General features: G+C 44.6%; 1 protein-coding gene across 2 annotated transcripts in view; it reads left to right on the top strand.

Moving 5' to 3' along the window:
- Positions 1 to 24,441: 24,441 nt before the first annotated feature.
- DGAT2 (diacylglycerol O-acyltransferase 2) overlaps positions 24,442 to 24,714 on the top strand; it is a 31,379-nt gene continuing 31,106 nt past the window's right edge. For both annotated transcript variants that reach the window (XM_036895388.2, XM_036895387.2), the window contains exon 1: positions 24,442 to 24,692. In XM_036895388.2, coding sequence (XP_036751283.1) covers positions 24,653 to 24,692 — 40 coding nt within the window. In that variant the 5' untranslated portion in view covers positions 24,442 to 24,652. The remainder of the gene's footprint in view (positions 24,693 to 24,714) is intronic.

The following is a 24,714-nucleotide window of genomic DNA, read 5'->3' as shown; positions in this document are numbered from 1 at the left end:
CAAAAGATTGAAATCCTACCAACCAACTTTTCAGACCACAAAGGCATAAAACTAGAAATAAACTGTACAAAGAAAGCAAAGAGGCTCACAAACACATGCAGGCTTAACAACACGCTCCTAAATAATCAATGGATCAATGACCAAATCAAAATGGAGATCCAGCAATATATGGAAACAAATGACAACAACAACACTCAGCCCCAACTTCTGTGGGACACAGCAAAAGCACTCTTAAGAGGAAAGTATATAGCAATCCAAGCATATTTAAAAAAGGAAGAGCAATCCCAAATGAATGGTCTAATGTCACAATTATCGAAATTGGAAAAAGAAGAACAGATGAGGCCTAAGGTCAGCAGAAGGAGGGACATAATAAAGATCAGAGAAGAAATAAATAAAATTGAGAAGAATAAAACAATAGCAAAAATCAATGAAACCAAGAGCTGGTTCTTCGAGAAAATAAACAAAATAGATAAGCCTCTAGCCAGACTTATTAAGAAGAAAAGAGAGTCAACACAAATCAACAGTATCAGAAACGAGAAAGGAAAAATCACGACAGACCCCACGGAAATACAAAGAATTATTAGAGAATACTATGAAAACCTATATGCTAACAAGCTGGGAAACCTAGGAGAAATGGACAACTTCCTAGAAAAATACAACCTTCCACGATTGACCCAGGAAGAAACAGAAAATCTAAACAGACCAATTACCAGCAATGAAATTGAAGTGGTAATCAAAAAACTACCAAAGAACAAAATCCCCGGGCCAGATGGATTTACCTCGGAATTTTATCAGACATACAGGGAAGACATAATACCCATTCTCCTTAGAGTTTTCCAAAAAATAGAGGAGGAGGGGATACTCCCAAACTCATTCTATGAAGCTAACATCACCCTAATACCAAAACCAGGCAAAGACCCCACCAAAAAAGAAAACTACAGACCAATATCCCTGATGAACGTAGATGCAAAAATACTCAACAAAATATTAGCAAACCGAATTCAAAAATACATCAAAAGGATCATACACCATGACCAAGTGGGATTCATCCCAGGGATGCAAGGATGGTACAACATTCGAAAGTCCATCAACATCATCCGCCACATCAACAAAAAGAAAGACAAAAACCACATGATCATCTCCATAGATGCTGAAAAAGCAATTGACAAAATTCAACATCGATTCATGATAAAAACTCTCAGCAAAATGGGAATAGAGGGCAAGTACCTCAACATAATAAAGGCCATCTATGATAAACCCACAGCCAACATTATATTGAACAGCGAGAAGCTGAAAGCATTTCCTCTGAGATCGGGAACTAGACAGGGATGCCCACTCTCTCCACTGTTATTTAACATAGTACTGGAGGTCCTAGCCACGGCAATCAGACAAAATAAAGACATACAAGGAATCCAGATTGGTAAAGAAGAAGTTAAACTGTCACTATTTGCAGATGACATGATACTGTACATAAAAAACCCTAAAGACTCCACCCCAAAACTACTAGAACTGATATCGGAATACAGCAAATTTCCAGGATAAAAAATCAACACACAGAAATCTGTGGCTTTCCTATATACTAACAATGAACCAACAGAAAGAGAAATCAGGAAAACAACTCCATTCAAAATTGCATCAAAAAAAATAAAATACCTAGGAATAAACCTAACCAAAGAAGTGAAAGACTTATACTCTGAAAACTACAAGTCACTCTTAAGAGAAATTAAAGGGGACACTAACAGATGGAAACTCATCCCATGCTCGTGGCTAGGAAGAATTAATATCGTTAAAATGGCCATCCTGCCCAAAGCAATATACAGATTTGATGCAATCCCTATGAAACTACCAGCAACATTCTTCAATGAACTGGAACAAATAATTCAAAAATTCATATGGAAACACCAAAGACCCCGAATAGTCAAAGCAATCCTCAGAAAGAAGAATAAAGTAGGGGGGATCTCACTCCCCAACTTCAAGCTCTACTATAAAGCCATAATAATCAAGACAATTTGGTACTGGCACAAGAGCAGAGCCACAGACCAATGGAACAGACTAGAGAATCCAGACATTAACCCAGACATATATGGTCAATTAATATTTGATAAAGGAGCCATGGACATACAATGGCGAAATGACAGTCTCTTCAACAGATGGTGCTGGCAAAACTGGACAGCTACATGTAGGAGAATGAAACTGGACCATTGTCTAACCCCATATACAAAAGTAAACTCCAAATGGATCAAAGAACTGAATGTAAGCCATGAAACCATTAAACTCTTGGAAGAAAACATAGGCAAAAACCTCTTAGACATAAACATGAGTGACCTCTTCTTGAACATATCTCCCCGGGCAAGGAAAACAACAGCAAAAATGAGTAAGTGGGACTATATTAAGCTGAAAAGCTTCTGTACAGCAAAAGACACCATCAATAGAACAAGAAGGATCCCTACAGTATGGGAGAATATATTTGAAAATGACACATCCGATAAAGGCTTGACGTCCAGAATATATAAGGAGCTCACGCGCCTCAACAAACAAAAAACAAATAACCCAATTAAAAAATGGGCAGAGGAACTGAACAGACAGTTCTCCAAAAAAGAAATACAGATGGCCAACAGACACATGAAAAGATGCTCCACATCGCTAATTATCAGAGAAATGCAAATTAAAACTACAATGAGGTATCACCTCACACCAGTAAGGATGGCTGCCATCCAAAAGACAAACAACAACAAATGTTGGCGAGGCTGTGGAGAAAGGGGAACCCTCCTACACTGCTGGTGGGAATGTAAGTTAGTTCAACCATTGTGGAAAGCAGTATGGAGGTACATCAAAATGCTCAAAACAGACTTACCATTTGACCCAGGAATTCCACTCCTAGGAATTTACCCTAAGAACGCAGCAATCAAGTTTGAGAAAGACAGATGCACCCCTATGTTTATCGCAGCACTATTTACAATAGCCAAGAATTGGAAGCAACCTAAATGTCCATCAATAGATGAATGGATAAAGAAGATGTGGTACATATACACAATGGAATACTACTCAGCCATAAGAAAAGGGCAAATCCAATCATTTGCAGCAACATGGATGGAGCTGGAGGGTATTATGCTCAGTGAAACAAGCCAAGCGGAGAAAGAGAAATACCAAATGATTTCACTCATCTGTGGAATATAAGAACAAAGGAAAAACTGAAGGAACAAAACAGCAGCAGAATCACAGAACTCAAGAATGGACTAACAGGTACCAAAGGGAAAGGGACTGGGGAGGATGGGTGGGTAGGGAGGGATAAGGGGGGGGAAGAAGAAAGAGGGTATTAAGATTAACATGCATGGGGGGGTAGGAGAAAAGGGAGGGCTGTACAACACAGAGAAGGCAAGTAGTGATTCTACAACATTTTGCTATGCTGATGGACAGTGACTGTAAAGGGGTTTATAGGGGAGACCTGGTATAGGGGAGAGCCTAGTAAACATAATATTCGTCATGTAAGTGTAGATTAGTGATACCAAAAACAAAGCAAAAAAAAAAAAAAAAAGGGCAGTTCCTGTGTGGTAACCTCCAACGAGTTCTACACAAGGGTATAAAGGGCATATAAAAGTGTAGGCAAAGGGTCTGTTTGTGTTTATACAGAGGATCAAAGCCTAATTGGGCTACCCCGAAAATGAAATAAGATACGATATGAAAAAGAACTTCCAACATCTGCACTCTCTGGAAGACTCATGCCAGAAGATGATCATCAAAAAACCGCAACAAAGATCCACGCACTGCTACAGCTGTAGATGCACTCATCCCACCAGTTCCTGGACTTGCCATGGGAATGAGGAAGGAGATATCTAAGCTGGCCTGTGCATACAGTAAAACAACAAATTTGCCTGGATCCATACTGTTGGAACTCAACCAAGAATTAGGAGAAGTGCAAATTGTAGCGCTCCAAAGTCTTACAACTACAGACTATTTACTGTTAAAAGAACATATGGCATGTGAACAGTCCCCAGGAATGGGTTGTTTTAATTTGTCTGATTTCTCTCAGACTGTTCAAGCTCAGTTGGACAATATCCACCATATCATAGATAAGTTTTCACAAATGCCTAAGGTGCCTAACTGGTTTTCTTGGTTTCACTGGAGATGGCTGGTAATTACAGATATGCTTTGGTTATGTAACTATACTCCTATTATGTTAATGTGTGTGCGCAATTTAAGTAGTAGCTTAAAACCTATACATGCTGAAGTTACTCTACAAGAAGATATTTCAAAGAAATAATCAATCTTCCCATGTTTTCTTCCGCCTGCTACTTCTATAGCTTTTCTTCTTCCTTCCTAATTACAAACCTTAAATAGAATTCATGCCTCATATCAAATTTACTGAGTATCATAATTCTTCCAAGTGGTAAAGATACCTCAAGACAAATGCTGGGCATAGAAGCCACAGGGCATAAATATGCAAAGAATTAAAAAGCTAACCTTTTCAAACAATAAGGCTTCCCTCTCACTTTCCAACTTCACATTTCCCTGTATGGCCCCGGAAGATGACTGGTTAGCCAGAGACGGGTAAGATTCCTCAAGGGAGGAACAACTAAGACAGGCACAGTCGCAGGGGGGCCATCAGGTGAGAAATTGGGGATCAACAGAGGTGAGGCTTAGAACCTCACCCCCACTTTTCTGAGAGAAATCTTCTGCATACGTGGATGTTGTATTGCCCTGGTCTAGCTTGGATTAACACATAGTCTACAGGCACACACCTGATCATCTACATTTCCTCTCTTACAACACTAAACTATGTTTTCTACCTAGTAGAAAACTATGTTTTCTACTAAACTATCTTGTATCTACCTACCACTTCAGCATTTTATTAAAAATAATAATAATAAAGAGAGAAATGTGGTATCCACATATAAATCAAGTATAAAAACCAAATGAGTATTCATATTTGAACTGACTGTTTAGAGTTCATAATGCATGAGCAAAACCGAAAATTTCTGTGATGACTGCCCTTGTACTGTTCACTATGTAACTTATTCATTATGTAAGAATTTGTTCTCCATGTAAGAACTTGTTTGTTATGCCTCAGAAGATTGGAGACTGACGAAAATTAGGATTGGGGTGGATTAATGATTGTGCATTGAGCATTGACTCCCCTATACAGAATTTTATTGTCGTTAACAACCATTTGATCAATAAATATGAGAGATGCCCTCACAAAAAAAAAAAAATGGACAGACTTCCAATAGTAAAATAAATAAGTAACCGGGATGTAATGTATAGCATAAGGAATATAGTCAAGATATTGTAACAGCTTGGTAGGGTGATAGCTGGAACCTAGAATTATGTATATAAATGTTCTACCACTGTGTTGTACACTTGAAACTAATGTAATGTAATACTGTGTGTCAACTACCCTTCAATAAAAAATAATTATTTAAAAAAAAAAACAACCCTAAAGACTCCACCCAAAACTACTAGAACTGATATTGGAATACAGCAAATTTCCAGGATAAAAAATCAACACACAGAAATCTGTGGCTTTCCTATACACTAACAATGAAACAACAGAAAGAGAAATCAGGAAAACAACTCCATTCACAATTGCATCAAAAAAAATAAAATACCTAGGAATAAACCTAACCAAGGAAGTGAAAGACTTATACTCTGAAAACTACAAGTCACTCTTAAGAGAAATTAAAGGGGACACTAACAGATGGAAACTCATCCCATGCTCGTGGCTAGGAAGAATTAATATCGTCAAAATGGCCATCCTGCCCAAAGCAATATACAGATTTGATGCAATCCCTATGAAACAACCAGCAACATTCTTCAATGAACTGGAACAAATAATTCAAAAATTCATATGGAAACACCAAAGACCCCGAATAGCCAAAGCAATCCTCAGAAAGAAGAATAAAGTAGGGGGGATCTCACTCCCCAACTTCAAGCTCTACTATAAAGCCATAATAATCAAGACAATTTGGTACTGGCACAAGAGCAGAGCCACAGACCAATGGAACAGACTAGAGAATCCAGACATTAACCCAGACATATATGGTCAATTAATATTTGATAAAGGAGCCATGGACATACGATGGCGAAATGACAGTCTCTTCAACAGATGGTGCTGGCAAAACTGGACAGCTACATGTAGGAGAATGAAACTGGACCATTGTCTAACCCCATATACAAAAGTAAACTCCAAATGGATCAAAGACCTGAATGTAAGTCATGAAACCATTAAACTCTTGGAAGAAAACATAGGCAAAAACCTCTTAGACATAAACATGAGTGACCTCTTCTTGAACATATCTCCCCGGGCAAGGAAAACAACAGCAAAAATGAGTAAGTGGGACTATATTAAGCTGAAAAGCTTCTGTACAGCAAAAGACACCATCAATAGAACAAAAAGGATCCCTACAGTATGGGAGAATATATTTGAAAATGACACATCCGATAAAGGCTTGACGTCCAGAATATATAAAGAGCTCACACACCTCAACAAACAAAAAACAAATAACCCAATTAAAAAATGGGCAAAGGAACTGAACAGACAGTTCTCCAAAAAAGAAATACAGATGACCAACAGACACATGAAAAGATGCTCCACATCACTAATTATCAGAGAAATGCAAATTAAAACTGCAATGAGGTATCACCTCACACCAGTAAGGATGGCTGCCAACCAAAAGACAAACAACAACAAATGTTGGCGAGGCTGTGGAGAAAGGGGAACCCTCCTACACTGCTGGTGGGAATGTAAGTTAGTTCAACCATTGTGGAAAGCAGTATGGAGGTACATCAAAATGCTCAAAACAGACTTACCATTTGACCCAGGAATTCCACTCCTAGGAATTTACCCTAAGAATGCAGCAATCAAGTATGAGAAAGATCAGTGCACCCCTATGTTTATCGCAGCACTATTTACAATAGCCAAGAATTGGAAGCAACCTAAATGTCCATTGATAGATGAATGGATAAAGAAGATGTGGTACATATACACAATGGAATACTACTCAGCCATAAGAAAAGGGCAAATCCAACCATTTGCAGCAACATGGATGGAGCTGGAGGGTATTATGCTCAGTGAAACAAGCCAAGCGGAGAAAGAGAAATACCAAATGATTTCACTTATCTGTGGAATATAAGAACAAAGGAAAAACTGAAGGAACAAAACAGCAGCAGAATCACAGAACTCAAGAATGGACTAACAGGTACCAAAGGGAAAGGGACTGGGGAGGATGGGTGGGTAGGGAGGGATAAGGGGGGGGAAGAAGAAAGAGGGTATTAAGATTAGCATGCATGGGGGTGGTGGGAGAAAGGGGAGGGCTGTACAACACAGAGAAGGCAAGTATTGATTCTACAACATTTTGCTATGCTGATGGACAGTGACTGTAAAGCGGTTTATAGGGGGGACCTGGTATAGGGGAGAGCCTAGTGAACATAATATTCATCATGTAAGTGTAGATTAATGATACAAAAAAAAAAGGCAGTTCCTGTGTGGAGACCTCCAATGAGTCCTACACAAGGGTATAAAGGGCATATAAAAGTGTAGGCAAGGGGTCTGTTTGTGTTTATACAGAGGATCAAAGCCTAATTGGGCTACCCTGAAAATGAACTAAGATACGATATGAAAAAGAACTTCCAACATCAGCACTCTCGGGAAGACTCATGCCAGAAGATGATCATCAAAAAACCCCAACAAAGATCCACGCACTGCTACAGCTGTAGATGCACTCATCTCACCAGCTCCTTCACTTGCCATGGGAATGAAGGAGATATCTAAGCTGGCCTGTGCATACAGTAAAACAACAAATTTGACTGGATCTATACTGTTGGAACTCAACCAAGAATTAGGAGAAGTGCAAATTGTAGCGCTCCAAAATCTTACAACTACAGACTATTTACTGTTAAAGGAACATATGGGATGTGAACAGTCCCCAGGAATGGGTTGTTTTAATTTGTCTGATTTCTCTCAGACTGTTCAAGCTCAGTTGGACAATATCCACCATATCACAGATAAGTTTTCACAAATGCCTAAGGTGCCTAACTGGTTTTCTTGGTTTCACTGGAGATGGCTGGTAATTACAGATATGCTTTGGTTATGTAACTATACTCCTATTATGTTAATGTGTGTGCGCAATTTAAGTAGTAGCTTAAAACCTATACATGCTGAAGTTACTCTACAAGAAGATATGTCAAAGAAATAATCAATCTTTCCATGTTTTCTTCTGCCTGCTACTTCTATAGCTTTTCTTCTTCCTTCCTAATTACAACCCTTAAATAGAATTCATGCCTCATATCAAATTTACCGAGTATCATAATTCTTCCAAGTGGTAAAGATACCTCAAGACAAATGCTGGGCATAGAAGCTACAGGGCATAAATATGCAAAGAAATAAAAAGCTAACCATTTCAAACAATAAGGCTTCTCTCTCATTTACCAACTCTACATTTCCCTGTATGGCCCCGGAAGATGACTGGTTAGCCAGAGACGGGTAAGATTCCTCAAGGGAGGAACAACCTAAGACAGGCACAGTTGCAGGGGGGTCATCAGGTGAGAAATTGGGGATCAACAGAGGTGAGGCTTAGAACCTCACCCCCACTTTTCTGAGAGAAATCTTCTGCATACGTGGATGTTTTATTGCCCTTGTCTAGCTTGGATTAACACATAGTCTACAGGCACACACCTGATCATCTACATTTGCTCTCTTACAACACTAAACTCTGTTTTCTACCTTTATCTTGTATCTACCTACCACTTCAGCATTTTATTAAAAATAATAATAAAGAGAGAAATGTGGTATCCACATATAAATCAAGTATAAAAACCAAATGAGTATTCATATTTGAACTGTTTATAGTTCATAATGCATGAGCAAAACCGAAAGTTTCTGTGATGACTGCCCTTGTACTGTTCACTATGTAACTTATTCATTATGTAAGAATTTGTTCTCCATGTAAGAACTTGTTTGTTATCCTCAGAAGATTGGAGACTGACGAAAATTAGGCTTGGGGTGGATTAATGATTGTGCATTGAGCATTGACTCCCCTAAACAGAATTTTATTGTTGTTAACAAGCATTTGATCAATAAATATGAGAGATGCCCTCACAAAACAAAACAAAACAAAACAAAACAAAAGAAAGGACAGACTTCCAATGGGAAAATAAATAAGTAACCGGGATGTAATGTATAGCATAAGGAATATAGTCAAGATATTGTAACAGCTTGGTAGGGTGATAGCTGAAACCTGGAATTATGTATATAAATGTTTTATCACTGTGTTGTACACCTGAAACTAATGTAATGTGATACTGTGCATCAACTACCCTTCAATAAAAAATAATTATCTAAAAAATAATAATAAAAAAAAAAAAAAAAAAGAAACAATACAAACATATTCTCTCCCAGTTCCGAAGGCTGAACATCTGAAATGAGTTGCATAGTGTGAGTTTTACAAGGAGGCAGCAGGGCCGTGCTCCCTCCGGAGGATCTCAGGGAGAAGCAGGGTCCTTGTTTTTTCCGGCTTCTACAGCTATAGGTGCTCCTTGAGTTGTGGACTCTTCCTCCAGCTTCAAAGCCAGGAAAGTAGCATCTTCAGGTCTCTTTCTCTGCTTCTGTTGTCACATCACCTTCTGCTTCCTGGATCTAAAATCTCTCTGGCTCTCTCATAAGGATGCATGTGATTACTTTTAGGGCCCATCCAGATTATCCAGGATAATCTGCTAATCTCAGGAGCCTTCATTTAATCATACCTGCAAAGTCCCCCTTTTTTTTCTCAATGTAAAGAAACATTCACAGGTTCTAGGGGTTAGGATGTGGAAATCTTTTGGGGCCATGTTTTAGCCTATTACAGATGCCAAGCAAGTTACTCATTCTCTCCAAACTTCATTTCCTCACTTGGGGAAGTTCTACATGCAAATGTATGCAAATGAGGAGACTTGATTTGTCACCAGCCTGCTAGTTAGGGAAGGCAAGGACCTGAAGAGCATCTTGTCCTGGGCAGATGAATCCTGACACTATTCCTTCCCCATGTGTTCCTCCCCTCCAAGTAAGCTGGGGTCATGGTGAGGACATGGTGGATAAGGAAAGGAACTCCAGTTGGGAATCCTGAGATTTGGGTTCAAATCCCAGCTCTGTCAAGAGACTTACACTGTGACCCCAAGCAAATCACTGTCTGTATCTGGGATATAGTGTAATTCAAGAAACACATGTATATTAGTCCCGCCCCAGGAGAGGGCTACAGAGATACCTCTGATAACCTATTGCCCTGAAATGTTATGGTTACAGCTGTTTGTATTCCTGATACCTTCCTTTTGGCTAAAGAATCTTGGTCCCTCCTAGTAACAATGGTACATTTTCACTAGAGTTTTCTAGAAGCAGTGAGCAAAGGAGTGGCAGTAATGGTGAAGGTCCAGGCACTGGTTTGTGGTGGGGAGGAGGGAACAAAAGATCCTCCTGTTTCTCACATGCTTCTACCTGGGCCCCATTAATCTAGATCAGGCGTCAGCAAACTACAGCCTGTGTTTGAATGACCTGTGACCTAAGAATGACTTTTACAGATGAACATTGCCAATTTGATGGCAGGGACACTAACTTTGAGTCCCAGTTAAGTGAAATGTCATTCTCCAAAAAATTCCATTCTTCTCATTAGTACAGCTTGCAAAAAATAAAATTGTACTCAATTATTTACTTTGAATTTTGTCTATTAAAATTTTGTGGAAGTTTGTTTCCTTTCTTGTACCTACAGTTTCCTCAATTTGCCTCAGCCTGCAAATCTCCTACCAGCCGCCACTTAATCCATTGCCCTAAATTTCATCTCAAATCTGTCTCAAGCCATCCCCAGATCCCCTTTACACTTTGGAGCCAGAAGGATCTTCACAGCACAGGCCTAACAAAATCATTCCCCTGATTAAAATTTCCCAGTGGTTTCTTTCTGCCCTCTGGATGCTTCTGCCTCCTTGACTGGCTTACAGCCCTGCACCATGCGGCTCCCGCTTTCCTTCCGAGCCACTTCCCATCCTCCTCCTCCAGCCTTGCTGAACTTCTTCTGGTTCTCTAGGGCACCTGGCTTCTAGCACCAGCATAAGCTGTTACATAAGCTGTTCCTTCTGCCTAGCCTTTTACTTTACTCCTTTCCACCCAAATGCAGTTGCTCTTGGTCTTTTAAGAGTCATTACAGACATCACCTCCTCCGGAAAGCTACCCCTTCCAGGCTATTAGGTGCCTCCTCTGGGCTTCCACAGTCCCCTACTTTTTTCCAGCCCAGCTTTGATCACACTCTTTAAATGCCTGTGACCTCCACCAGACTGGAAGCCCCTCAGAGACGGGATCAATCTGATTCCACACTGATGACCTTTCAAATGGCAATGCTTCTGCTGGCTCCTGCCATTTGGAGAGGAAGCAGGCTATGCATCTGGTGCTGGGGCTACATGCCAGTTTGTTTCCTTCCCTGGACTGCAGGTCATCATCTGTACCATGTAGGCAGGGGACCTCCGGCCTGTGGATGAACTAAGGCCTGGATCAAAGGTGGAAGTAGACATTTGGGGGACATGGAGGAGGTGGGTGAGGCAGCAGCTAAGCTTCCAGACACTTTTATCAGGCCTCCACAAGCAGCCCCAGACAGACATGAGCCAGGGCTATGGGGCTGGCGTAATCTGGACCATTCCAGCCAAAGGTCAGTCTTCAGTGGCCAACTGCAACTAGCCTGGCCCTGGACCCTGCCCTTCCCCGCTACCTTTCCCTCTCCTTAAAGCCAGGAATAAAAGAAGACCTGGCTAGGAGGGAAAAGGAGGAGATGGCATTTGAGATGGCCCTGCTGGCTGAGTAGGAGTCCAGCAGACCCGGGGAGCAGGCTGGCTGGCTGGTGGCAGCAGGAGGGGGCTGGGCATAAAAAAAAAAAAGACCTGGCTAGCCATGCTTCTGGTGTGAGCTCAGGTATGTGCATGTGCAAGCGAGTGTGAATGCCTAGGATATGTTGCTGCAAGAGTATCCACAGATGCACATGGGCTTGTGTGAGAGCCTGTGCACACCTGTGCATGTCTGTGTGCACCAATGCATTTGCTTTCACACATATTCACACAAGTGTGCTCCTGTGCCCCACGTGTCTGAGCGTGCATGCCTATGTGTGGGTAAAGGCAGGAGTTGAGAGGGCAGAGGTGAGTCAAGCCTCCTCAGTCCTGCCAGACTGTGACATCTGGTTCTTCGGGGTTCCCCTGACACTTACCCTCTGTTCTCACTCCAGGGCTCCCACTCAAGCCAGAAGCTTCATACTCCCAGTCTATCAGTGTCCTCATGCCTTCTCCCATCCTTCCGGTGCTGTTGGGAAAGTCCCAGAATCCTGAATGTTAGGAGGAGTCCTGAGGGTGGTGCAGGGGACACTGTCAGCGCTCCACCAGACTCCCTCGTCAGCATAGAGTCCTTGATTCTGTGACCCCACCTGGTCACCATACTCCCCACCTCCCCTGTGTCAACCCCAGTGGCTCTGAGTTAGGAAGATTTCCTGAGCCTGCTTGGGTTCCACATTCCTAAGAGTGTCTGTCCCCTTATACTATGATCTCTTCTTGGAAAATAAAGCACTCAGAGTTGAAAGGCAGGCAAAGAGAAATCTTTCACGGTGGGGGTCAACAAGGCGGGAATTTCTGTCAGTACCCCTCAACACACTGCCTCCAAGGGTGCAGTTAGGAGGCAGATGGGATTCCAGCTGACACAATCTAGACCTTCTCTTTCTCAGATGAGAATTCAGATGGTCAAAATGTCATCCTCAAAAAAGTCCCATTCTTCACTCATATGTGGAGTATAAGAACAAAGGAAAACTGAAGGAACAAAACAGCAGCAGAATCACAGAACCCAAGAATGGACTAACGGTCACCAAAGGGAAAGGGACTGGGAAGGATGGGTGGGAAGGGAGGGATAAGGGTGGGGAAAAAGAAAGGGGACATTACGATTAGCATGTATAGTGTGTGTGGGGGCACGGGGAGGGCTGTGCAGCACAGAGAAGACAAGTAGTGATTTTATAGTATCTTACTACGCAGATGGACAGTGACTGTGAAGGGGTATGTGGGGGGGACTTTGTGAAGAGGGGAGCCTAGTAAACATAATGTTCTTCATGTAATTGTAGATTAATGATACCAAAATAAAATTAAATTAAAATTTTTAAAAAGTTCCATTCTTCTCATTAGTACAGCTTGCAAAACAAATAAAATTGAACTCAATTATTTACTTTGAATTTTGTCTATTAAAATTTTATAGAAGTTTGTTTCCTTTCTTGTACCTACATTGTTTCCTCTATTTGCCTCTTAGCCTGCAAAACTAGAAAAGCCCAGTTCTGAACTGGGAAAGCTGGATCTCAACAGCAACTCTGCTATCGGTGAGCTGAGTAATTTTAAGGCAGTCAATTGGCTCTCTGAGGGACTCAATTTCTCCATCTACGAAGGCCAGCATGAAGCACAGTGAAGCATGGCATTCAGAGCACAAGATTGAAGCCTCAAACCCACTTCTGCACATGGCACTCTCCAAGTGAGTGACCGTCTGCTCACCCCCTCTGCACCTTTGTTTCCTCATTTGTCAATGGAGAGAATAGCAAGACTGACCTCATGGCTTGTTTTGAGGATTAAATGGAATAACACACAGAGAGCCCTTGGCTGATGCCTGGTGGACAGTGAGTTTTGAGTAGCTGGTAGCTATTTTTCTTGTGTTATGTACAATCCCAGGTTATACAGCTGATGGGCCCTGTGGCCTCCTTGACTTGACACAACTCCCATGCTTTGTAAAGGCCAGAGGACATCACACAAAGGAGACACTGTCCAGCGCAGGGTGAGGTTAAAGGGCTTCCCTCCTTCCTGTTCCACCTGCCCAACCTCTCCTGCCTCCCCTGGCTTTGAAAGAAGACACAGATCCCCCAGGAGCTCCAGGCCAGATTGGGTGCCCAGAGGGTCCTCAGGACAGGCAGGCCAATCCGGGGGGGATGGGTGTGTGTGTGTATCTGAGAGGGGCTGCTGGTGTGCACAGCCAAACCACGTTTCCATTTGCTGTAGGATAGAAACAACAGGCTCAACCTTGTTTTGTTTCTTTAGGTTAGAAAATGTATTTATTTCATCAGATTTCTCTTCAAATGTTTTAAATTATGATAAAATATAAGTGACATAAAATTTACCATTTTTAAAGTGTACATACAGTTCCGTTCCGTTAAACGCATTCACGCTGCCTCACCCATCACCACCGTCCATCCCCAGAACTCTTTTTATCCTGCAGAACTGACGCTCTGTACCCTTTACACAGTAACTCCCCATTCCCCTGCCCTCTTGTCTTTGTTGTTGATTTTTTTAAAACATCTGTGTACAAATTGTGTTTAGTAGTAGAATCCCTTTAATAAATATTTACTACCATTTTCCCGTGTGCCTGGCACTGTACTAATCCTGAAACAGAGGAGAAACTCACTCTGAAGGTTTAGGGTTCAATAAGCCTGAACAAAAATGGAAGAGAATTTTTTTCGTTTCTTCATTCAACAAAACTCTCCTGACCCTGTCAGACCCCAGGGCCAGAAAGCAGCGACAGAGGACACCCTCCCCTTGCCTTACGTCTGGTGTCAGGGACAAGGAGCGACTACTGGCCATCCAGGCTTCCCCTCCCCAGGCCTCTCTGCTTCAACAGATCCTACCCATCCGCCCATGGAGAAATGCAGGAGACCAGGCCCCCCACAGCTCATGGAAGCTCATGGAGCTCACAGGAGAGCACTGCACAGAAGTCTGGATCCTGGGTTCCAACCCAGCTTTACCTAATCCCCTCCCCTCTCTGCATCTCAAATTGGGACCAACAAGCCCTGCCTTACATGTCCCAAGTGATCCTTGTCATCTAAATTGGATCATGAATGGGTCAACCTTGATGATTAAAGTGCTCTGCTTTTCAGGATGAGAGCCTTTATACCCATCTTCAGGGATTGGCGGTTTGGAGTTAGCCATCACCATCTCTGTGGGCTGGCAGCTCCAAAGCTGCCCCTTGATTCTGTCCTCACCCTGCTCCCTGACACAGATTCAAGCAACCCCAGCCTGTTGGTTCAGCTCACACTCTACAGAAGACACTGTGGTCCAGAGCTGGCCAGGGACTGAGCAAAAATCACACAGCAAACATAGGCCTGTCCTCCTTACCAGTTGAGTCATTTTATTACCTGGCCTGCCCAATCCTCTTACCAAAATTAATGAATAAATACTTCAGATCATCCCAGAGAGTACTGGAAAGAATCTTGGAGACCATTGTTAAAAAGAAAATCACAGGCCCCAAATGGATTCCCTTATGTTAAGGCCCCATATCAGTAAACCAAGTTTAATACCTAACCTAACTGCATTTTCAACCCCGCCAGGAATGTAATCTTTAATCACCCAAACTGGAATTTCCTGGAGGTAATCTCCTGAGAGACCCCTTACCCCTTAGGAGGGAGAGCTTGCTTAATCAATGCATGCCTTGCTAATAAATAGCGCTTTTTTTTCTGATTCCCTCTCTCTGCCTTTGAAAACCTTCCCCTTCCCACAGTTCAGCCAAGTTAGATGGGATGCTGTGTGATTTATGAATCATTTAATAAAGCCAATTAGATCTTCAAATTTAATCGGTTGAATTTTACTTTTTAACACCATCAAGAGTACTATAATAATAATACTATCATTAGTAGTATTAGCCCACTACTACTACTATTACTACTACCGGTACTACTAATGATAATACTCAAAATGAAATCAAACTAGAAACCAATAACCAAAGATATCTGAAAAAAATCCCCAACTAATTGGAAATGTTACAGAAAATACTGAAAAGCCTGGACTGGATCACTGACGGAAGAACCAAGCGGCACTCGGAGTTCTTGGAGTGTTGAGGTTTTATTTCTCACCGGCGGGCTCAGAGGGGAGTAATCTCTCAAAAGTCTGAGCCCTGAGCACAAGCAAAGGGAGCAATTTATATTATTTTGATATGTGGCATTTCAGCATGTGCAGGGCAAAAGAGGGGCCCGGAGGAGGTGAGAAGGGATCTGGGAGCGCTTTGCCAACTGGAGGAAGAAAAGCAGTTTGCTGACCTTGATGGCTGTGTTGAATATTTTCCTTATCAGAAACAGCAGGCTTCTAAATAGCAAGTCAAAGAAAAAACATTAAAGTATTTTGCACTGAATGAAAATGAAGACACAACATATCAAAATTTATGGCATGCAGCTAGAGCAGTTTGTAGAAGGAAACTTATAGCATTAAATGTTTATATTAGAAAATAAGAAAGGCTTAGAATCAATAATCTAAGCTTAAGAAAAAGAAGAAAAAATTATATCCAAAACAAGCCGAAGGAAGGAAATAATAATAAAAGCAGAAGTAAATGAAATTAAAAACATATAGAGAAAATCATTGAAACCAAAAATTGTTATTGGGAAAATAAATACAATTGATAAAATTCTAGTCAGACTGGTCAGGAGAAAAAGAGTGGTGTCACAAATTGCCAACAGCAGAAACAAAAAAGAGACATCACTATAGATCTTATAGATAATAAAAGGATAATGAGTGAACATTATGAACAGCTTTGTGCCCATATGTCTGATATTTTAGTTGAAATGTCCTAATGGAGGACTCTCAGAGTGGGCAAGCCATTGCTTTCCCGTTTATGACTGGCATAATACTGAGGATTGGGCAGACAAGAGGGGAAGTGTGGGCCACAGAGTTTCCAAACTGCTATAGGGAACAAGCCTCCAGGCCTTCAGCCTGGAAGAGGCCACATTGGGCTAGCTGCCCAGGTTCAAACTCCCCTGAGTTTATCTCAGGACTGAGCCTCTCTTTCTCAACATCAGGTACACAAGAAGTGACAACCATGACTTAACTTGGGGATTGCCCAATGGCGGTGTCGGAAAATCCCCAGATTTAGGCTATTCTTCTTGCCCAGGCCACCTCCACAGCACCATCCCAATACAGGACAGGGGGTGATTAAAAACTTGGGTTCAGGTTTTCTCTCTCCCTCTCTTCCTCATTCCCTGAGCCCACCCTTCCATCTAGGCCCAGGTAAATCAGAACAAGCAAGGGCTTTGGCATCAGTCTAAGAATCCAGACCAGGATTCCAGTCCCAGCTCTTCCCCCAGCTAGCTATATCACCACTCTGAGCTTCAGTTTCTTCATCTCTATTTTAAGGTAGTGGTGAACTCATACCTCCAAGGTTGCAAAGGTTAAGTAACAGGATGCATGTGCAGTATTATGCACAAGTTCAGGGCTAAATTCATACCACTCTCTGGTCTTTTCCCTAAAAAACACCTTCCCTGAAAACTCCAGGGAGAACTGTTCAATTTGACCTTGAACTTCAAAAGCTCCAGAAAGCAGAGACTGGATCTGTTTTCTCTTTACCATTAAATCTCCAGTACCTACACAGTCCTTGGCAAAGAGCATGCATGTGATAAAGTATTGAATGAGTGAATAAATAGGTCATAATGACAATAGCTACTCTGGGTAGCATGAGATGTAATACTGAATTCCACACTATATTTTCCAGGTTCCTAGGGTTTGCATGATTGCAGGGGCAAGGAGTGGGCAATGAGGTGAATAAGATCCATTTTTTTTGGAGAAAGTATATTTTTTTCTGATATCTTCCCTGTACCAGGTCTTGTGCTAGGTTCTGGGATCTTTGAGTCTGCCTTGTTTCTGCCTCGAGTCAGATGGGAGAGGGAGGAATCTGGACAGAAATTGCTACACAAACTGTTTTTCCAAAATGCATGCTTCTCCAAACTATGGAGTTCTCCAAGCTGTGAACTTCCAGAAAGCAGCAACCCTGCCCTAAGTACCTCCAAATTCCAAGCACAGGTCCCGGTGTTCAAGTTTAAGTGGAAGTTTAAAAAAAAGAAGGGTTTGGTTGTAAAGAAGGCTTCTTGGAGGAAGACGCATAGAGATAGGAAGGATGGATTGAATGTAGAAAAGAAGAAGCTGGGGGAAGGACATTTCAGCTCAAGAGCACAGTGTGAACAAAGACATGGGGGTGGAATGCACATTCAAGGACCCAGCAAGCTGGATCCGTATCAGAGAAAGGTGATTGGGAGAAAAGCGGAGGGAGACTGGGAAGAGTGGCAGAGGCAGGATCACACGAGGCTTTGAATGCCAAGTTAAGGAGTATGGACATCATCCTAGAGCTATGGGAGCTGAAGGAGAGAATGGTTAGATTGTGTGTTCCAAAAATCATTCTGTGGGTAAGTGTGGAGCACAAGGCTAGAGACAGGGGACCAGTGGAGAGGTTAGTATAGATGTTTCTGCAAAGGGAAGTGGCATGGCCCAGGGTGGCACGGGCTGCTTGTTGAGGGTAGAGCTGTCCATGTGTATGTTTCTAGCCATGCATCCTTCCACAGAGGGTCAGCCTAATCAGAAATCAGCTTCATAGTCCACCATAGCCAGAAGTCTGGAGAGGCTAAGGATACCAAAGAAAGAGGCTGAGACATGTTTAGCCAATGCCTGATTTTATATTTCTTCCTCTTCAACATCATTCTGTCAGATACAACACTCTTCTGTAGGCGTTCGGGGTTTCTAATCTTGGTTACCTCGTCTAAAATATTTGCTTTCCTGCCCTTTGTGTCTCCTGCATGTTCTGTAACAAAATCCTAGTGCATTGTCTCCTGCATATTCTGTGACAAAATCCTAGTGCATGTTGCTGATTTTTTAAAAAAGCCCACAAGCCCAGGCTGAGGATAGAACTTGGAGTTTCCAGGAAACCTCAGGCTAGGATTAGCTTCTATTTGGAAACTCTTCCTCCCTGGCAGGCCCCACCCTTACCTGCTGATCTTCCTCTTACTCAGGGACTATGCTGATACCAATGGTCCTAGGCCTAGGCCAACTTGGGAGTGGAAACTGGTGCATTAATGCCACTCCATCTTGATGACTCCACTTCAGTTCCTGATAACCAATGCTTCCTTCTCTTGAGGGCCACAGAACATCTTTTAAAGTGTGCAGTTTATACCAATGACCTCAAAACTGGCCAAAACTTTGCAGCTATTATAGAGCATAGACTCTGAAACCAGACCACCTGGATTTAAATCCTGGCTCTTCCATGTATTAGCTGTGTGACCCTGGACAATTTTTTTAAACATCTTCGTGCCTCAATTTCTTCATCTGTAAAATGGGGCTAATTACAGTATTTACTCCACAGTATTATTATTAGACTTAAATAAATCCACACATGTAAAGAACCTAGAATAGTAACTGGCACATAATAAATGCTCATTGAAGCTTAGCACCTGTTATTACCTGCTACAGTTCATGAACCCTGCTGCTTATCCTTTTGTAAAGATCAAAACTACTCTAGCCCACCTCCTATCTCCCAGGGCTTCTCCAGCTGGACACCGTGCCTATAGAACATTTCTGGTTTCTTCTGGCTGGGTCTCTGCTCCTTCTGGGACCCTCACTCGTGCTACAGGTTTCCTCTGGGAGTGGTGAGCATCTCCCATGCCAGAATGCCTATTTGTCATTTCTAGTGTCCTCCAGTTCCACTGGCTTCTCTGGGCATTTTATTCTCTCCCCACCCACCCCCATTATATTTGTTCAAAGCCCTTTGGACATGTTGCCCCATATCCAGGTAAACCTGTCCTCCCAATTCTTATTGTCAATCATATTTCTATTGGTAACATTTGTCAAGTACTATATGCCAGGCCTTGTGCTGGGCACTTTACATTTTTTTAGTCCTTACAACAGCTCTCGGAAGGAGGTATTTTACTTATTCCCATTTGGATGGGCATAGGGAAACTGAGGCTCGAAAATAATAAGTAACATTAACATGTGGCAAGGTTAGGACTTATTCAGTCTTGGGCCCAGGTCACGGCTGGGTGCATACAGATTAGGAGATGTACCTTGTCTACACATACTTATTATAATTATTTTAAAAATGAGTCGTTAATGAACCTGTCTTGAGCTCCTGCTCAGTAAGATGGATGTGACTGGGGCCCAGCCTACTAGGGGCTGTGCTTTCCTCCTGGGGTAGCGGGCGTTGGCCTCACCATTATCCTCAGTGATTTGAGTTCCCTGGCCTAGCACTTACTATTCTGTCCTTGGGAGTTTCAAAGTGTGTTCCCAGAGCCCTGGGGACTGGGGTTGGGAACTAGACAACCCAGGCTGACCATGTGGAATCGTGAACCAGAGCGGTCCCCCTCATCTATGCCACCCTGTGGGCTTCCAGACAGGCTATATTTGAAGAAGGGGTTCCACTGTTAAAGAAAGCTGAGAAAACTGATTAGTAATCGTCTTTTAAACAAATATGTAATTGACACATAACATTAGTTTGAGGTATACAACATAATTAGATAAGGTATATATTTTGAAATGATCACCAGAAGAAGTCTACATAACATCCATCATCACCCAAAGTAATAATCTTTAATGTGTCTGCTTCTTTCCTCAGAATGCAGGCTCCGGGAGAGCAGGGACTGCACCCCCAGACAGCACAGGGCCAGGAGGGTCTCAGGAAAGGTGGGTCATCCAGAAGGACAGATGAAAATCACATGCCTGAGGAGCTCTCTGTGCAATGTAAGGTTTGCTGCCTTTTGCCTGCAGGGGAAAGGTGCTGGGAGAGTTGAGTAAGAAACTTGCAGACAGAATGATGCAAGGGGAACATTCAGTACATATTGCAATAGGGCACTCTAAGATGGGGCTGGGGCTGCTCTGGGGCTGGCTCCCATGGGTCTCAGGCCTACTCCTCTCCCATTAGCCAGACCTGTCACACAAGATAGGGCCAAAGGTCACTACCAAGCCCCGCAAAGCCTTAGAACTGGGGGAATCAGTGTTTCTGAGTTCTGGTTTGGAACCTAGAGCCATCTTCAATCATCCCTTTGTGCCTTCTGCCCTATGTCCATGTCACCAAGTCCTAGAGATTCAAAGGCCTCGGCATCTCTCCAACCATCTCTTCTTACCTCTGCCCTGTCACCACTTTAGTTCAGGCTGCGTCATCCCCATCTCTCTCCTCCCTTCTCTGCTCCCTCCCTCCTCCCTTCCTTTCTTCCACACCTGTAACCCAAGTGCCTCCTGTGGGCCAGGCCCAGCTTTGAGCAGTAGAACACAGACAGCACTCTGACTCCACCTTTGCTCTCATGCAGCTTCTCCTGGGCAGGACAGGTGTGTGAATATTGGGAGTTATAGGTGCTCTGAAAGAGAGCAGCCAGGGGCACAGCGGTAGAGAGGGTCCTCCTAGGACCATGTGCTGCATACCTTCTATTTACCCTCTCAGACCCACTCTCCATCTGTCTCTACCCGGTGCTCTCCCTGGATTCTCTGTATAGACTACATTGTTGGGCTCCCTTGCCCTCTGGCCAATGGGAAGCCCTGGCAGAAGACCAGCGGGAGGGACAGAGTGACCCTGCAGGTCACTGTAGGTTATCTGTGCCACAGCTTCTATCATGAGCCCTCTCCACACAGCCCCCACTCCACCTGGCTTCCTCCCTTTGGTCCTTCAGGCCACAGTGTCACTAGCCTTGGGGTACTGCACCATCCCTTGAGTTTTCCCTATACCCTGCCTACATCTTTGCAAATAATCTTTACATTCAAATTTCCTCAAAGTACGCAATTACAGATGGGCTGTTTAGTGCAGGGACCCTGACAATACCGGCCACAGGCAGTCAGGAAGGGTGCCCTGAAGGTGTTCTTGCCTGGCCAATTATCTTTCCAAATCTCAAAGTTGACCACATGTCACCCCTGCTAAAAAACGTTATAACTACCTATTGCTCTGAGGATAAATTCAGACTCCTTATCCTGCCATCCAAGACTGTATACCATCTGACCCCCTGATGACCAAGTACATGTGGTGAAATCACTCAGAAGGGGGTCAGCAGGGCCTTAAGTTGGGGTGGGGGGCAGTCCCAGGAGGGGTGCAGCCATGCCACAAAGCAGCCCTGCCTGGCAAATTCCCAGATGGGGAAAGAGGAGATGGGTGAATTTCTGGACCACAGGGCCATGCCAGGCTCCCTTCCCCTTGCCATAACCTCTGTTTCCATCTTCCAAGTGAGCTGAGCACTGGCAGTGAGTTTGACTCGGACAGGCCCTAGACTTGGGCATGAGGACTCTTTCAAGCCCAGCCCCCACACTGACATGTGGCAAGCTCTTTATTCCCCAAGCTTCAGTTTTCCCAATTGCAAAATGAGAATAATCTCACAGGACTAGAGGGGAAGTTTAAAGGAGGCGATGGATAGGAATTTGCTCTCGTCAGTTAGTTCCAGGGTTGGGGGTGGTCCCTCTCCCCAGCCTTGTGAGACAGGAGAGTGTATGAGCTTAAGGTTCGGGAAGGCTTGATTGTGAACCCCAGCTTTACTACTTATTCACTGTATTGTTCTGGACACGTCACTTTACCTCTCTGAATCTCATTTGCAAAGTGGGGTGATAATCACCTCTTACAAGGTGGCTGTGAGGATTGGGTAAGTTTGTGCAGGCCAGGGCCTAGCATGCAGCAGGATCCTGGATCCATGTTTCTGCCTTTCACTCTGTGCCTCTCTTAGGCAGGCCTCCTCTCCACCTTGCAGGCCAGGCTCTTGCCCTCCCCATCTGTGCAGTGGAGGGGCTAAGGCTGCCATCGTGCAAGAATTATGAGGTGCAACCCCTCACCAACTACAAAGCTGCCAGCTCCATTATTATGTGTACCCCTAATTCCTAATGGCAACACAACACCGGTGCCTGAGCAGGAGGGGTGCTGCCTTTGGTGAAACCCACCCTGGTCAAATCCTGCTTGGCAGCTTGACTGACCTCTCCACTTGCTCTGGTTTGGCCAGTGCACCCATGGGCTGGGAGACAGTGAAGCAAAGGTGGCCCAAGTCCTATAGCCATTCTGCTCATGTATCAGCAGGAGGAGCAGGGCAGGCCATTACAGACAGGAGTGCAGGGGTATTGGGATGTGTGGGGAGGAGGCCAGGACAAGTTGGTGCCTGGTGTGAGCCCCCCATGCTCACCTCGCACAGGGGAGAACAGTCCCAGGACACAGAAAGCTTCCAAGAGACTCCCCCTCTCAGCTACTCTAATTCTGGGTCTGGTTTTCCAAAGCCAATCAGGCATAACAGCTAGGGTCAAGAGGGATGACTGCCTCTCTGAGGGGACCCAGAAGCAAGCAACTACTTTTCTCAGCCTTTGCACTTGCCTCTGCACCCTTTGGTGGATTTTCCCATGTGCGTGTAGGGCGCAAATTAGGACCAGAATTTACTGCCCCATTCTCCAAGCCCCACCTCCACACCACTACCTACCTGATCTCTCTAACCCTCCAATGGAAGTGAGGGGCCCTACTGCTCAAACCCCTCCATTGGTCCATGCCCCACAGTACTAAGCCCAAACTTCTTGGAAAGATTAAAGGGCCCTTCAGATCTGAGCCCTGCCCACCTTTCCAACCTCACATCTACTCCTCCCCTGCCCCCATCCTCTTCCAGCCATACCTGGGTGCTCATGCTTCCCACCCCCAGGCCTTTGTCCGTGCTATAGCCTCCGCCTGAGCGCCCTTCTCCTTCCCTTTTCCCGGGCAGAATCATACCCATCATCTCAGGTTCAATGGCAATGTCATCTCCTCTTAGCCTCCCCAATTTAAGGCTTTATGCCTGTCCTGCAAAATTACTCATCAATGGCAATGAAAATAATTTTGGAACCCATTCTATGTGCCTGGTACTATGCCATCTTTATTCATTATCTCATTTAATTCTCAAAGCACCTCACAAAATAATAATCATTATTCCCATTTTACAGTTATGGAAATTGAAGTTCAACAAAGGCAGGGCCAGAACTGGACTCCAGGTCTATCTGATTGCCACGCTGCTGCGCACTAACTGCCCTGGGAAGGGCACCCAGCCCCCCAGCCCAAGGCAGGGGCCTCTCTTCTCTGGTTCCATAGCCCCCCTGCTTCTCTCTTGCAGCAGCATTGCTGCCAGCCTCCGTGTGTGGCTATCTCCGGCACCAAAGGAAGCACGGGGCCGGGCCTGGGCTGCTTGGGCTGGGTCCCCAGGATTCAGCAGGGTGTACATGCTCCGTGAGGTTTCTTGAGAAACAACGATGGAAGGCAGAGGCAGCTTGGGTGCTTCCCGAGGCCAGCTCTAACCCGACTAACCCTGGTACCACAACGAAGAACGGGCCCTTGGCTCCTGTAACCAAGGAAAGGCCCGGCTGAAAGACAACAACCCCGCCCCCGTCCCGCCCCCTGCTGCCCCGCACGTGCTGGGTTTCGAGGCCCACGTTCATGTCGGTGGGGGGAGAGGCGGCAGAGGCACGGCGGGAGCGAGGCTCAGGAACCGGAGCACGCCACCTGGAGCGGAGACGCGCGCCCCCCGCCGCTCACGCGGGCCGCCCCGGCTGCTGAGAGCCCGACCCCGGGGCCGCCCCAGCCCCGCGCCGCGCCGAGCCCGGGGCGCTCTCCCCTCCGCGAGCAAGTGGGGCGGGCCGCGATCGGAACGGCCGGCCCCGCCCCAGCTCGCGTCGGGCCCCACCCCGTTGTGAGGTTATAAAGCGCCGCGCTCTTAATCGCGAACGCAGTGGCTGTCGCTCAGCTCCGGCGTTCGGCTGCTGCTCGGCCCCCAGCTCTCAGCGCCGCAACAGTCGCCGCGTCGGCGCTGCCCCGGGGACTCCCGTGCTTGGCGCGAAGCCCTGGCCCCGGCGGCCGGGACATGGGCCAGGGGCGCGGGGTAAGGCGGTTTTCCGCAGGGCGGTGACCTGCTCCGGCTTCGGTATGAAGACCCTCATAGCCGCCTACTCCGGGGTCCTGCGAGGTGAGCGTCGGGCCCAGGCTGC

The sequence above is a fragment of the Manis pentadactyla genome, chromosome 9 (genome assembly GCF_030020395.1).
Source record: "Manis pentadactyla isolate mManPen7 chromosome 9, mManPen7.hap1, whole genome shotgun sequence".
NCBI lineage: Eukaryota > Metazoa > Chordata > Mammalia > Pholidota > Manidae > Manis > Manis pentadactyla.
Note: the sequence above shows the minus strand (reverse complement) of the source record. Positions and strands in the feature narration are given on the sequence as shown.